Source organism: Mastomys coucha, unplaced genomic scaffold, assembly GCF_008632895.1.
Source record: "Mastomys coucha isolate ucsf_1 unplaced genomic scaffold, UCSF_Mcou_1 pScaffold21, whole genome shotgun sequence".
Lineage (NCBI taxonomy): Eukaryota > Metazoa > Chordata > Mammalia > Rodentia > Muridae > Mastomys > Mastomys coucha.
In genome coordinates this window covers 190,550,684-190,565,097 of record NW_022196904.1, presented here as the reverse complement: position 1 = coordinate 190,565,097, position 14,414 = coordinate 190,550,684, and the positions used below count along the sequence as shown (strand labels likewise).

At 43.4% G+C, this 14,414-nt stretch overlaps 1 protein-coding gene across 2 annotated transcripts in view; it reads left to right on the top strand.

Annotated features, from left to right (window-relative positions):
• Nucleotides 1-14,414, top strand: part of Shtn1 (shootin 1) — a 104,467-nt gene that overhangs the window by 70,029 nt on the left and 20,024 nt on the right. Inside the window, exons 13-15 of one of the 2 annotated variants that reach the window (XM_031390849.1) lie at nucleotides 3,854-3,963; nucleotides 7,813-7,866; nucleotides 12,693-12,813. In XM_031390849.1, coding sequence (XP_031246709.1) covers nucleotides 3,854-3,963; nucleotides 7,813-7,866; nucleotides 12,693-12,813 — 285 coding nt within the window. The remainder of the gene's footprint in view (nucleotides 1-3,853; nucleotides 3,964-7,812; nucleotides 7,867-12,692; nucleotides 12,814-14,414) is intronic. The other variant, XM_031390850.1, reaches the window with a different exon arrangement.

The window sequence follows — 14,414 nt, the reverse complement described above, 5'->3', positions numbered from 1 at the left end:
CTCTCTCTCTCTCTCTCTCCCTTTCTCTCTCTCTCTTCTTTTAAGATCTAACTTATTTTCCAAGTGGGTCTAAAAATTTAAGCCCCAATTAATTACACGTAGCATTCTGATCCAAGACTGACCTTGAAGCCCTAACTCAAAGAGCCTTTGGTTTTGTTTTGTTGGGTTTTTTTTTTCTTTCCGCCTGTGGCAGTTAGGTAACATTAGACTTGTTGTCCTCATTAGCCTCTTTCTCTAATCTCCAGCATCCTGCATATTTCCATTGTCCCCCTGATTACATGCTTTTGTGAGACAATTACCAACTGCGAGATTGCAGAAGGAATTACAAAACATACCGCGGGTGCTCTGTAGGTGATTCATGCCGGTTTATTAGAACTGCTTAATAGTTCAGAAGTTTCATATAGACTGCTTTTTTGCCATTTCAAAAACAGGTCGGTGAGAGGAAGAAAGCCTGTGCGGCTAGCTTAGCGCTGCCCTTGTGTTGCGCCTGAGTAGGGACTCTGATAAGAGTGATTTCTTTTCCTTAAGACCAATTAAGCCTTTATATTTGGGGAAAAAAGGCTGAGAAATTAAAGCCTGGTTTATAATCTGTGCACAATACAGATAGTGGCACTTCTCTGAATTATCACTATGATTCTGGCAAGCAAATATAAGGAGCTACTTTAAATTCCTGCTGGTAGATGCTGTCGCAGATTTGAATGGTGTGGCCCGTAATTCTCCATCTGTCTGCCTTAATTAGTTTCTGTATGGTGTATTTAATTGGGTTGCAGTCAGTCCTTGCAGAGTGCTAATCTGTTTGTAGGCGGTGTTCCCTCTGCCATGCAGCTCTTCCTAGTCTCACTCAAAATGGCAGCCTTTCTGAAAAAGAAAACAAAACCAAGGGGAGGGGGGAAAGGTGTTTTAAAACTGGTCTCTGAGTTCCCAGGACTAAACCACATCCCATGCTAGGTGTTTATGTATAAGACCTGGCTTTCATTTTATTTTATTTCCTAATTTCCTTTTGAACAGGGTCAGGAAAGCATGTGTATGTACAGATATTTGGACATCAAGGGAGACAGTGAATGAGTGAGCGAATTTCTTGTTTGCCCCCTTGTAGATATTTGTGAGCCATCAGAGTAAGTTTCTACCTCTAAATTCTATTTGAGGGCACATAGTTGATCAATCCAAAGCTTCAGACATTTTTTTTCTTTGTTTCTTTTTTGTTTTTTCCAACACTTTTCACTTGCTGGTGAGTTCTAACTTGGGTACTTGTGTTTACCATGTTGCATTATGTGACACAAGATCTAGAATCACTCAGGAGACAAACCTCTGGGCATTCCCATGAGGAAGTTCCTGGATTAGATTAATGGAGATGAGAAGACTCACTCTAAATGTGGGCAGCTATTGCAGGCCCTGCAGGCCCTGGCTAGGCTGAATAAGAACGCAAGCGCCTATCCTCAGCTATGGCCTCTCTCCCCCACAGTGATAGATTTACTGAGCTAAAACAAACCCTGCCTTCCTCAGGTAGCTTTTTTTTTTTTCATTGTTGCAACAGTGAGGAGAGTAACTTAAAAATAACTAAGACACCTGTGGAAAGATGACTCTTGGATCTGAATCATGTTCCACGTTGAGACATTTTAATTCTTAGTTTTCCAATAGCCTCTGAGAACAGAATTGTCCTTGAAATCAGATTATACTTCCCAAAGTAGCAGTGATTTAGCCATTTGGTGCTACAGAGTGGAAGATAATAGAAACTTGTAAATTCCGGTGTTCCCTTTGGGACTCAGAGATGAGGACGGGCTACCCAGGTCCACATGAAGTCTCTCCTCAGGAAAGAACCATGAGTTAGATCTGAAACTAGCACTAATTAGTTTGGGGTATATTGCGGTCACCTTCATCTAGGCAGCCTTTGTGGACTTAGCCGTCACTCCCCCATAGTATAGACATCACATCTGTTTAAAGCCGGAGTTCAGTACTGATCAGGCAGACTGCGTCTGCCATGCAGCCTAGGTCTCAGTGGGCACTTTAGCTTCCGTGTATCAGCTGGAGTGAATTCACTAGGAGTAGTGCAGGTCTAGAAGCGCATCAATGGTGACGTGCCAAACTGATTGCATACTTTGGCCAAGAAATTCTTTGAGAAAAACCAAATTGATTTTGGTCAGCAAGTTTCAGTTTAACTCATTTGTATTCCTTGGCTGTACAGGCAGCAAGCAAGAAAAATCAGATACTCAGGGCTGAGGAGGTAGCTCAGTCAAGAGTCCTCACTCTACAAGCATGAGGAACTGCATACAAATTCATTAAAAAAATTTTTTTTCTCATGTCTCTAGCACCAGCATTTGGGTACAGAGATGGCAGATTCCAAGAGCCATCTTGCTGGCTTGACCTGGCCCAAATGGCAAGCTTCAAATTCAGTGAGAGACCCTGTCTCAAGTCAGTAAGGCAGAGAACAACATAAGAAGACACCTGGTATCCTATTCTGACCTCCACATGTGTGCAACACACCACACACACTACCCACACACACACTACACACATACACCACACACACACACACACACACACACACATTAGACAATAGGTAGTTTTGTTTTTTCATACATTGTAGGTAAGCACTTTGTTCCTGAGTCACACCCAACCCCTGAAAGCTAGTTTATAGTCACATTTAATGATTTCATTTACGTCATTGCTGGATGCATATTTGTTGTTTTTGAAACGTGAATAGCTTAAATAGACTTGAAAAAAGATTTGCTTAAATGTTTCCTATTTATACAGTTCCTAAACAGAGCATGGTATTAAAAACAGGTTTACCTTCTTGCTGTCTGTCTCTTAACTGGACTTCTTTCCCTTGAAGAAGAGATCTCTTTGATCCACTTTCTTTGACATACAGGATGTAATAAATTAAAAAAAAAAATCTTGGGCTGGCAAGATGGCTCAGCGGGTAAGAGCACTGACTGCTCTTCGGAAGGTCCTGAGTTTGGATCCCAGCAACCACATGGTGGCTTACAACCACCCGTAATGAGATCTGACGCCCTCTTCTGGTGCATCTGACGATAGCTACAGTGAATTACGCTGGAGCAAGTGGGGCCGGAGAGAGCGGGGCGGAGAGGTCCTGAGTTCAATTCCCAGCAGCCACACACATGATAGCTCATGGCCATCTGTACAGATACAGTGTACTCATGTACTCATACACATAAAATAAATAAAATAAATCTTTAAAAAAAAAATCTTTGTGGCAAAAATGGATGACTTGGGAATGGTACAGAGGCTGGAAAGATGGCGCAGAGGGCAAGAACACTTGGCATGAAGACTGAGGTTCAAATCCCCAGCAATCCCTTGAAAAACAGGGCTTGGCTCCACAAACGTGGAGAAGGAGGTGTAGACAGTGCTGGGGCTTGCAGGCCACCAGCCTAGCCCCAGGTTTAGTGAGAGACCATGTTTCAAAGAAATGATGTGAAGAGAAATGAAACATGACACCAGTGTGCTCCTATGGTCTCTATACATGTATACAAAGGCATTCAAATGACACACACACACACACACAGGAGAAGAGAGGAAGAAAAGACCTGGAGATAGCCATATCTCCAGGTGTATTCTTGTATTATGTTTCTCAGAGGTGAGACCATATTGATTTCCATGCTACAAACTTGACTTTGATTGTTATAGTTCTAAGTGTTCTGATTAGAAAGTCTTCTTAATTAAAAAGATATATTATTTGGAACATTGCCACAGAGTAGCTGTCACCCATAGTGAATTATTGGTGTTCTGCCATGAACTGAATAATGACTTCTAGTAGGCACACAGCACAATGTCACCAGCAAGAGGAATCTGCCATTTCTTGTGCCTAGGATGATTTCTGTTTGTGTTCTTCACACAGCTGAGGAAGTCACAGACCTGAAGAGACAAGCAGTGGAAGAGATGATGGACAGAATTAAAAAGGGAGTTCATCTTAGACCGGTTAACCAGACAGCCAGACCCAAGGCAAAGGTATATGCAGCTGTGTACTCTACACTCAGCTGTGTGTGTGTGTGTGTGTGTGTGTGTGTGTGTAATTATGGGTATTTTGCCTGCTTGTATGTCTGTGTATACTGCATTCATGTCTGCTATCCCAGGAGGCCAGAAGAAGGCATCATATTCCTTGGACTTGAACTTATAGGCCTTTGCCAGCTGCCATGTAGGTGCTGGAAGTCAAAGCCTGGTCCTCTAAAGGAGCATCCAGTACTCTAAGCTACAGAGCCATCTTTCTACTCTGGCCCTCTACCCTTTTTTTTCCTCATCATCCTCCTCTTCCTCTTCTGTCTCCTCCTCCTTTTTTTTTTTTAATGTAAAAGTTTGGAATTTGATAAAAGCTACATCAGGACTGACTGCCAAGGCTTGGAAGGTAATGTGTCCAAGAAGTTTTCAATTCTGTATGAGCCTGTTTTGAGAGGGCTCTGTGACCGAAGGTGAGCCTGAGCTGGTTTGAAAGGTCATGGATGTTATTGCCTAGTGTTGTCATCTGCTCCAGAGGGGCTTTGATGAGAGCCACTGTGTCAGACAACTAACAGTTGCCACTCCCTCTCTTTACTTTGATCCCTTGTTCTCTTGCGGGTTTCGGAGTACCTGCTCTGTGTCAGACACTGTTGTGGGCACTGGTGGTAAGTCAGTAAGGGACACAGTAAGGGACACAGACTTCAGTTTGTGTGTAGGGGGAAACCACATGGTAATAGTGGAAGAGACCTAATAATCGACTAAGCTGGTTTGCCCAAATACTGGCAGTTGCCTCCCGAGTAGCACAGTAAGGGAATCCATGCTGGGCGCCCACACAGGCCTCCCCCCAACCCGATTGTGTCTGTCTGTCACTTTCAAATGGGCCCAATAACAGTTTTTGAGATTTCTCTTGAAAAAAAATATATCCTTTCTTTCCTTGCTCTAATGAGATGTGGACAGCCTTCTTTCCTTTCTTTGTTCAACGTACTTCATGGCTCGCTTCTGTTTTCTTTTCAAGACTGCTAGTCTTTTGTGAGTGAGTGAGTGTGGGCATGAACACACATCTGTGCCTTTGTTTCCCTGCCAGTTCATGCAGATACATCCATGTCTGTGATGTGCACATTCATGTGTGTGGGGAGAGGCTAGGGAAACCTGAGGAGTTGCCCCTCAGGATGGCTCTTGCCTCTCTCACTGGTCTGGACTCAACTGACTAGGCCAGGTTGGCTGGCTAGTGAGCCCCAGGTATTTTTTTACTTCCACCTCTTCAGGGCTGGGATTATAAACCTATGCCACCACACCAAACTCTTCTCAAATGAATTCAAATCCAGGTCCACGTGTTGGCAAGACAAGCATTTTACCAGTGAAGCCATCTCCTCAGCCCTACGGCCACTCTTCTCTAACTCTGTGAACTCCTGTGTAATAACTACTGAATAGAAGTTCTAAGGCACTCTAAAGTTCCCACTTGGTAACCAGCAGGCAAGACAGACAGGCAATGTAGAGAGTGTTCATGGTAGCCTGGATTCAGAAAGAAGGAGGCCTTACGACAGAAATTTCAGCCAACTGTGCCTCCTAGGTGTGAGCCAGTGGTCTAACTAGGAGAGGGAGAAAGAAGAAAACTGGGTAGAATGATCCGGTAATAGTTTAGGTGCTGAAACGGGCCGGCTCCTACTGTGTGTGACTCGATGACACTGTTATAAGGATCAACTGAAATTAAATATGAAAGCATTTTAAAATGAAGGATCTGGATGCCACCTTGCAAAGAAAATATTTTCCTGTCTTTTACGTCACAACCATTTTGGAAATAATAAGTGACAGCAAACTATTTCTAGAGAAAAATATTGTATCATAATAAAACCAAATTAGTTTAGAGTAAAAAATGGTAAGCTTGCTGTGATGGTTCGTGTCTGCAATCCCAGCACTTGGGAAGCCAAGGGAGGAGTACCATGAATTGGAAGCCAGCCTGGGAAAGACTATCTGAAACAAACAAACAAACAACAACCCATTAACAGCATCTTAAAGCAATGGGTGCCCTGTGTCTGCTTTCAGGACATCCCTTCCTCTTTCTTCTCTTGCAACAATTGGCCTTTATTTCATGTGAGCTCAAAATCTGAAAAACATCCCAGCTAGGATCCATTGGCAACTGGGCTATTCACTGGCTGCCATCAGACTGTGTTGGTATAGCACACTGCCATTGGACTGTGTCAGTACAACACTGAGTGACCAGGCTGATAACCTCTGCTGTACATGGTCAGTGTACACTTGAATCCAAACCTCTTCCCAGGGCCCACAAGTCCCAGAATGTCACAGTCTGATAGTGTGTGGTCCAGGTTCCAGAAGGCTTCAGCAGCCAGGCCCATACAGGTGCATAGCAACTCTTTTGCCTGTGCCTTTAGGTAGGGCATTAGTCTCAAAGACATGGTTGTCAGGTAAGTTTTCCTAAGAGTTAAGCCTGTATTGTGGATAATTATTTGCTGTCCTGTTTTCCAAATCTCTTGATATTTCAGGTAGGTAAAACTGGCCTGGTTAGAATTGGTGTCTTAGTGCTTATGTCTGATACTGAGGAAATTCTCATTTTTCAGAAACCTGGGCTGTGAAGGTTGAACATCCTACTTTGTCTTTGTCTTTATTTTTGAAAAATGGAAATGGGATAATTTAAAACAAACAAACAAACAAACAAACAAATATTATTACTACATTTGCCTTTGTGTGTACACATGGATGTATGCTTGTGCATATGTGTGTGGACAGAGTCAGAGGACAACTCGGGGGACTCAGTTCTTTCCTTTGGGTTCAAAGGTACCTGAAGCCAGTGGTGCTAACATTCTCTGTTGGTGCCCTTTCCTCCTGATGTTGCCTTACTGGGAAAGGCCCATCTCCTGTTGGTGGCCAGTCTTTCTGGAACTAAGAGAACCATAGGAATTCTTTGCCCAGCACCTGTTTTCTGCTCTCACAGTTGTCTAGCCCACCTTCCTTTGCTGGCAGAAGACTAAACTATGTCTAAGAACAGCTTGCTACTAAAATGTCTGGTGATTTTAAACCAAATCTTTAAAATCTAGTATTTACTAAAAAAACCTTCTGTAGATATGATGATACCCACAAGATGACACACTATTTAGAAGAGGGTAGCCTGAGTCCTTGTGCTTTAAATATACCTTCTAAGTTTTTATTCAGTGGCCATCTGGTAGCATTGAAATGACTAATGTTTTCCTCCAAATCTCAAGTGAAAAAAAAAAAAACAACCCAACAACAAAACTGATTGTGAAGCATAGAGCTAGTTGGGGAGATGGCTTGTGAGTGAGGGTGTTTGCTGTGAAGGCTTGAGGACCTGAGTGCAGGTCCCCAGCACCCACCTGAGCATGGCTGCTCACAGCACCTTCACAGGGTGAGAGAGGGAGGGTGGGGGAGGGTAGGTTAGGGAAGTTGAGAGTGAACCAGTTATAGGAAGATTGGGGGGCTTGCTGACTGTCAGCATCTCCAAAAATCAGCAAGCTCCATGTTTGGTGAGAGGCCTGTCTCATGGGAGCAAAGTACAGAATGATGAAGAAGGACACTTCTATCTTCCTCTGTGCTCTTGGTGCCTGTACTTGTGCATACCATGAACATACGCATCACCCTCCCACCTGCAAAAGGATCACCAACAACTTAGCACATAAAAATCTCTCTATGGAGCCAGCAAGACAGCTCAGTGTGTTAAAGAATATGGAGCCTGGTGATCCATTCCTAGGACCCCCGTGGTGGAAGAAAAATCTCACAGGTGGTTTTCCCCCACCACACACACTTCATAGAAGAGTTAAATATTTCAGGTTTTAAAATCAAGTCACACAGTAATTTCTTCCTTTCTTTTTTCTTTTTCCTTTTGAATTATAGGCAGACTCTCTAAAGGGCTCAGAAAGTGCGGTGGATGAGCTGAAGGGAATCCTGGTAAGACGCTCTGTCTGTGTTCTGGGGAAGCAGGAGACTTTGTTTTGGGCGTGTTTTATCTCCACTGTTAGGCTCGTTTCTTTGCACCATGGCTACCTCCAGCACACCTGTCAAATGCCTTGTTGTTGACTGTGTTTTATTTTACAAGGGTGGCCACACACTCAGCAAGTCCTTGTTTGCTGTGAGAGTACTCCAGTCCCAACAGTGTAGCAGGAAGTGAGGGAGGAAAGTGCAATTCCTGGCACCTACACGTAGAACTGAGCTTACAGCCAAATTATAATGGTCTAGTGGTGGGGCTGTTTTTCCTCATAGGCAGCCCTGGCTGGCTTGGAATTTGAAATGCTCTAACTGCCTTTATCTCCCAAGGACTGGGACTACAAGCGTGCACCACTACAGCCATTTTATAGAGTGCTCGGAGTACGCCCAAAGGCTTCCTCAAGGCTTCACACCGACTAGGCAAGCCCTGGATCAGCTGAGCTCGTTTCCAGCACCATGGAAGTCTTTATGTCACCAAGTTCATTCTCTCAAAGTACTTCCTGCCTGCTGGAAAACAGGTCTACTGCCCACCTCTAGCCCGTGTCTGTTTTCCACGTGGGAGCTGGGGCCAGTAGACTTGCTCCTGACTAGCCTCTCCAAGAGTGCCACAGGAAGTGCTTCAGACTGAGCTCTATTTCAGACCCCATTCCAGCCTGACCCTAGTTATTATGCACAGTTAGTCAACAGACATGGGGCGGAGGTGCAGGAATAATCCCTGCCCTGTTTGTTATTACTGTGCTAATTAAGCATCACATGTAGACGTCCACATAATGGTGGTAAACAACATTATTTTCATCAAGAATGACTTTAAACAGTAGACTTCACAGAATGGCTTAATTAGTTTGCTTTAGTTTTAAGTGAGTGGGATTAGCCCTGAAGAGTGGTGTATCACTGGCTAACAGTGGTGGTCTACCTACAGAATCAAGGATTAGACGGCCCCTGACAAAGGATTTGGCTCTTACCATACTGATCCTATGATGGAAGATTTTGTCATCTAGGGCTCTGCCCCTGTGACAGCCCCTTTTGTTGCTTCTTCATTTGAATGCTAATTCCTGTGGTTGAAGAAGTCCCTGGGGCCTTAGGAGAGGGAAGAGCAGCTCTGGTATCTAAGAGTCAACTAGATTCAGTTTGACTTGTTAAAAATTTGATTTATTAAGAAAATCAGATAATTATACAAAAAATATGTCAATGGCAGATAGTGCTGGATGGTAGCAAGTTTAATGAATGTAGCATTATCATGTGTGTGTGTGTGTGTGTGTGTGTGTGTGCACATGTGTGCTTGCATGTATGTATGTGTGTGTGCACTGCACACATGCTAAGCTTGTGCTTGACCACCAGTCTGTATCCATAGCACAAATACTACTTTTCAGTATAATAGTCACTACAACTTTATATCACTTCATGTAGATAGATTTGTGAAATTATTTATGATTTATGAAAACTGTTTTTAAGAGTTCTTTCTTAGATCTCTGCCTTTTCTGAGATTCATGTATGAATAGGAGTAATAATTTCAGTATTAATATTTCTTTGTATTAGTTGTGGACCCCTGTGGCCCTATCCCTACTCTTCTTTGTCAAATGACAACTCTCTTCTGCCCCGGCAGGAGTTTGTTTGAGGGATGTCCCCAGGGTCTGAGCCCAAGAAACCACATTCATTCTTATGTGGGAGAAAGTGGGACTCCTCCTATTTCCAGGGCTCCCAGTTGGGGTCCACACTATAAGGATTATCAAAGTTAGTTTCGAGGAAATCACATAACACATCCTGGCAAACATGACATGTGACAAAGCAGATATTAAGAGCTACAGTGAGCCCCAAGCCTTATACCAAGGTGGTAATAGAACAGCTATACTAGGAGGCACAGCAGATCGATGTTCTGATGTCCTGGAGTACAGAAAACAGGAAGAACTTCATGGGGACATTTCTGCTAAAAATGACTGTAACCCATGGTGTAAATTTTGGGCTTTGGAGTAATGAGAGCTGTTAGATACAAATCTCTGGCCAAGGAGAGCTGGAATTCCTTCCAGCTTACTCTGTTTTTGTTTGTTTTGTTTTGTTTTGTTTTTGAGGTGTACAGTTTTCAAGCTAATTTTTAAAGCATCAGTATTGACAGCTCATCTTTCCAAGCTCATGTCGCTTAATATTTTAAGCCGAATATTTTGTATGTACAACATACATACACCAGGCATTTCTGTGTTCCTGTAGAACTTCTAAGGTTTAGGAAGTGGAAACTCTGGAGGCACATTGTCATGTAAAAGCTACCATATGAACAAATAAGAATGAATCCATACATTTGCTCTGTAGATCAAAGGGAAAGAAGCCCCCTCACCATTCTCAACAGGTGCAGCCATGGTGGACCAGTCTTTATTTGATACTTGAAAGTTAATGCGGTAACATTTGTAACATTTGATTGAAAGTTAGTATGGTAGCATTTGTAACATTTGAAGTGCTTGGAAACTATGAGTGCTGAAAGCATTGGTGATTTGAAGCAATGGCATAACTATTTGGGGTTTTAATCTACATCTAAAACCCAGACATAGCTCTGACTTACTGTGGAACCCGACAGTGGTCCTGAGCCTCACTGAGTTCCAGTTCCTTGTAAAGTGAAGTAGTTGTGGTACCACATGTACCACGTAGCTTCTGGGTCATCTTCTGACTGGTGCATTGTGTGAAACCAACAGAGAAGTAAGATCTCAGGAATAGATTAGTCTATTAAGATAGAATAATCTTAATTAGCCAAGTCCATCCTCATTTCATCAGAAGGTCCTGCAGTACTCTCCTATCCTCCAGTTGCTGACAACTCTAAATTTTACTCAACATTAGCCTCACCAACCACATCGGGGCAAGCAAACAAAAATTGAGGGGGGCACTCACAGGTTAGAACTCAGAAAATAGATTCTTTGGCACCACAGCCAGGATTTGGGGGAAATAACGTTTATCCAAAGACAGAACTGAACGACCATGCAAAAGATGAATTTAACAATAGTAGAGAGCATGTCGTTTCCTTTCCAGCAGCCACTTCCCTTGGGGAAATCATACAGTGACCTTGAGAGTCAAACAATGTGACTGCTCTGTAAGTTATTTTCTCGGTGAGAACCGTACAGTTTTTAAATAGCTGCTCACAAGCGTTTCAAATGGTAAGTTTCCTAGAAGCTTAAATAGAAAGGATGTGAGGATTCTTGTTCTTTACATTCTTTTCAAGTGTGTGGAAAGTGGCCATCCATTCTCTTTAATTTCCAGGAACAATCATGGCTTACTGTGTTTTTCATCAACAAGTAGATAGAGACTTATAACCCCAGTGAACCAAGTCATCTCACTTCTAAACTTAAATAAGCTGTTAAATCACACATGTCATGTTCCTTCGGGATAGTTTACAAATCTTTGCAGTAAATGAAAAACAAAATGTCTCATTTCTGGGGGGGGGGGCAGTGTCACATGCTGGAATAAAGTACCAGCTTTCTTCAAATATGTCAGTTGATCAGGCAGCTGGCAGCAATGACAGTCTCCTAGCCTAGTTGGTCAGAGCCCCTCTCCCTTCTATATCTTTAAGCAGGTACGTTCTCTGCCTAAAGATAATGAGGACATTGTAACAACTTTTCCTGTGTGAGATCTGTAATCTTCTGATTTTCAAAAGGAACTATTTTGCTGTCTTAAGGTCTAGGGAATTACCATTTCTAAGCAGTTGGACCCTGAGTATCCTTCCAGAAGCTGGAAGCTAGGAGGGAAGAGGAATAAAAGCCCTTGCTGAAAACAAGCTGCTTCCAGATCCAGAAAGTTGCTGTTTGTTTCTGCTGGTTAGGTCTTGGGTCTCCTGATTGCCCTGTCCCCTCACTAATGGTACAGCTGAGGAGGAGCTCTTCAGAGAGACAGTGGGCTCTGGTCATGAAAGTCTTGTTACTGGTAAGCTACATGCTCACCTCTAATGGAGGAGGACATCACTGCTCTGTTCAGATACTCCCGTGGTAAAGGAGATAGGAAGCTACTCTCTCTCAGTCATACACTTCAAGAGGAGCCTGGATGGGAAACCATGGCATTGGTCTTTGTCTTCTTAGAATCCAAGGCCAGTTTCAGGAGCCTAGCTTGATGGCCTCTTGTTGCATACCGTGTCTTCTGGGCACTGAATAGGCATGCATCCATGTTCTCATCTGTCAGGGTGATGGAAGTCAGTCCATCTCTGTAGGACCATGGTGTTCCTCTCCCATACTAATGCCAAGGTAGCTCAGCCTGCTCCTTCAGGTAGACCACTGGGGACCTTTACGTTGCTTCTCAGCAATAACATTGCCCCCTGGTATGTAGCCAGGGTCACTCACTCGGTAACAAGACCACACAGTTTCTTTATCACCTGGGGACTTGTACTCTGTAGTCCATGCTGCTGTATGAAGATGCTCTTCAAAGGTGAGTGGAACATACCCATTCTGTCCTTCAGGGATAAATAGCAACATCTAATCACCAATGGGCAAGTACCTCCCTACAGTTGACCTGTGTAGTCAGCTCCCTGAGAGCTATTCTTGTGTGACTTACTCTTCTGAGACAAAGCTGCCATCTCCACCATCAACAGCATCTTCTGAAAATTCCAGTACTTTGTGTTAATGAGGGTGTGTGTGCAAGTTTGAGAAATTCACATATATATATATACATATATATATATATATATATATATATACACACACACACACACATCTGTATGTAATTTGTTTTGTTTCTTAATTCCGTTTTGATTTTCACAATGCTTTATTGGTTTGCATTTTTCTGTTCTTTTGCATATTATATTAACCTTTTTGTTTTTGTTTTAGGGGACACTTAACAAATCCACTAGTTCGAGAAGCTTAAAATCCCTTGGCCCTGAAAACAGTGAAACTGAGTTAGAGAGGATTTTACGTCGCAGAAAGCTGACCGCAGAAGCAGATAGCAGTAGTAAGCCTCTCCAAGTCCCCCACTCTCCTTCTCTCCTCCCTCTAAGCATCTTTGACATGAAATCATCATTCACAAATTAGGATTAAATGTTTAGCTTTTTAAATGTGAGCGAGGAGTCCTGGCTGGATAGAGGGTGTCTGTGGTACCTCAGGAGATGCTTGCATAGTCATCAGCATCTTTATTTGTAGGAAACCAAACATTTGTAGATCATCCCTGTTCAGTATGAGGTACCCCAGGACAAAGGCCCGCACAAAGACACCCGAGTGGATCTTCTCATACACATAGACAAAGCACCCTGATCATACTCACCCCAATTGTTCACTCTTCTCCCCTTCCCCTCACTGGTCTTCCTTTTTCCAGCTAACCACCTTTCTAAGTTCATGAAATTTTGTTTGTTTTTGTAGTTTGGATATATGTGTATACACACATACACACACATATATGTTTTGTTATTGTATGCTCAGGAGCATCTGTGAGGGTTAGTTACAGGAACATGAGGAGCTTACCAGTGGCTATACCACCCAAGGAAATGTCTCCCCCCTCCCTGTTGCCTTTAGCTGACAATAGCTCCTTAGAGAAGGATGGACCTCAAGCCTTTCTCTCATCAGGATGGATTTTTGTCAACAATACAGCATCAGATGGAGGTTTGGGAGTTCCAGTCCCAGCCTGTCTTGTCCACTGCTTGCCCTTAGGCTAGTTACTCAGTTTTTCTGGGCCTCTGTTTCTTTGTGCCCTCTCTAATGAGGACAGGCATGTGCTATAGCATTATTCTCAAGAGGAAATAAGGCAGTCCATGAAAAGTGCTCTGCCCCCCATTCTGCCTAGCACGGTTTGCAGTTTGGGTGAGACTTACACATTGGACACAAATACAGAGAAATCACCTTTACTCTTCACACCCAGGCTGTTCACAAATCTGCTGGTGACTCCAGCACTGCCACCAATTATGAGCTCGCCATTGCCGTTGGGTGCTGGAGTGGCATCATAGTCTGTGTATTGCATCACAGATTAGTTCTAGACTTCGGGTGGACACAGTTGTCTGTGTGAGTTTGGTCATGGCAATTTATGAAGGTTGCCCCTTGGAGCTAGCCAGAAGGCTGCCTCTGAGAAACAGTAGTAAGGGAGAACCATTAACCAGCACCCAGAGATAATGGGCTGAAGTCCTGAAGACTCACCTTGGTGAGAAACAGTCCGTTGAAATGATCTGTGGAGTCATGTTGACCAGCTTTAAGTTGCTAAAACTGTGTTTCTTTTAGACAAGGTCTTGCTATGTAGCCCAGGCTGGCCTTGAACTCATACAACCCTCTTGCATCAGCCTCCCCAGGGCTCATATTCTTGGCAGTAACCCACCCTACCTGGCTGAACTTGCTAGAATATTCATGACAGAACTGTGATGATCAAGCTTTACATGGGGATTTCTCAAATCAAACCTGGCCAGAGAAGCAGCTGTGCTCTTATGACAGACATATGAGCGGTCTGAGGAGATGGTTCATTATCACTCCCTGTGTTCAGTCCTCAGAAACCACGTTTTGAAATCCATTACTTGTAATCAGTGATGGGGAAGTGGAGACAAGGGGCCCCTACTCTGGAGACAAGGAACACCA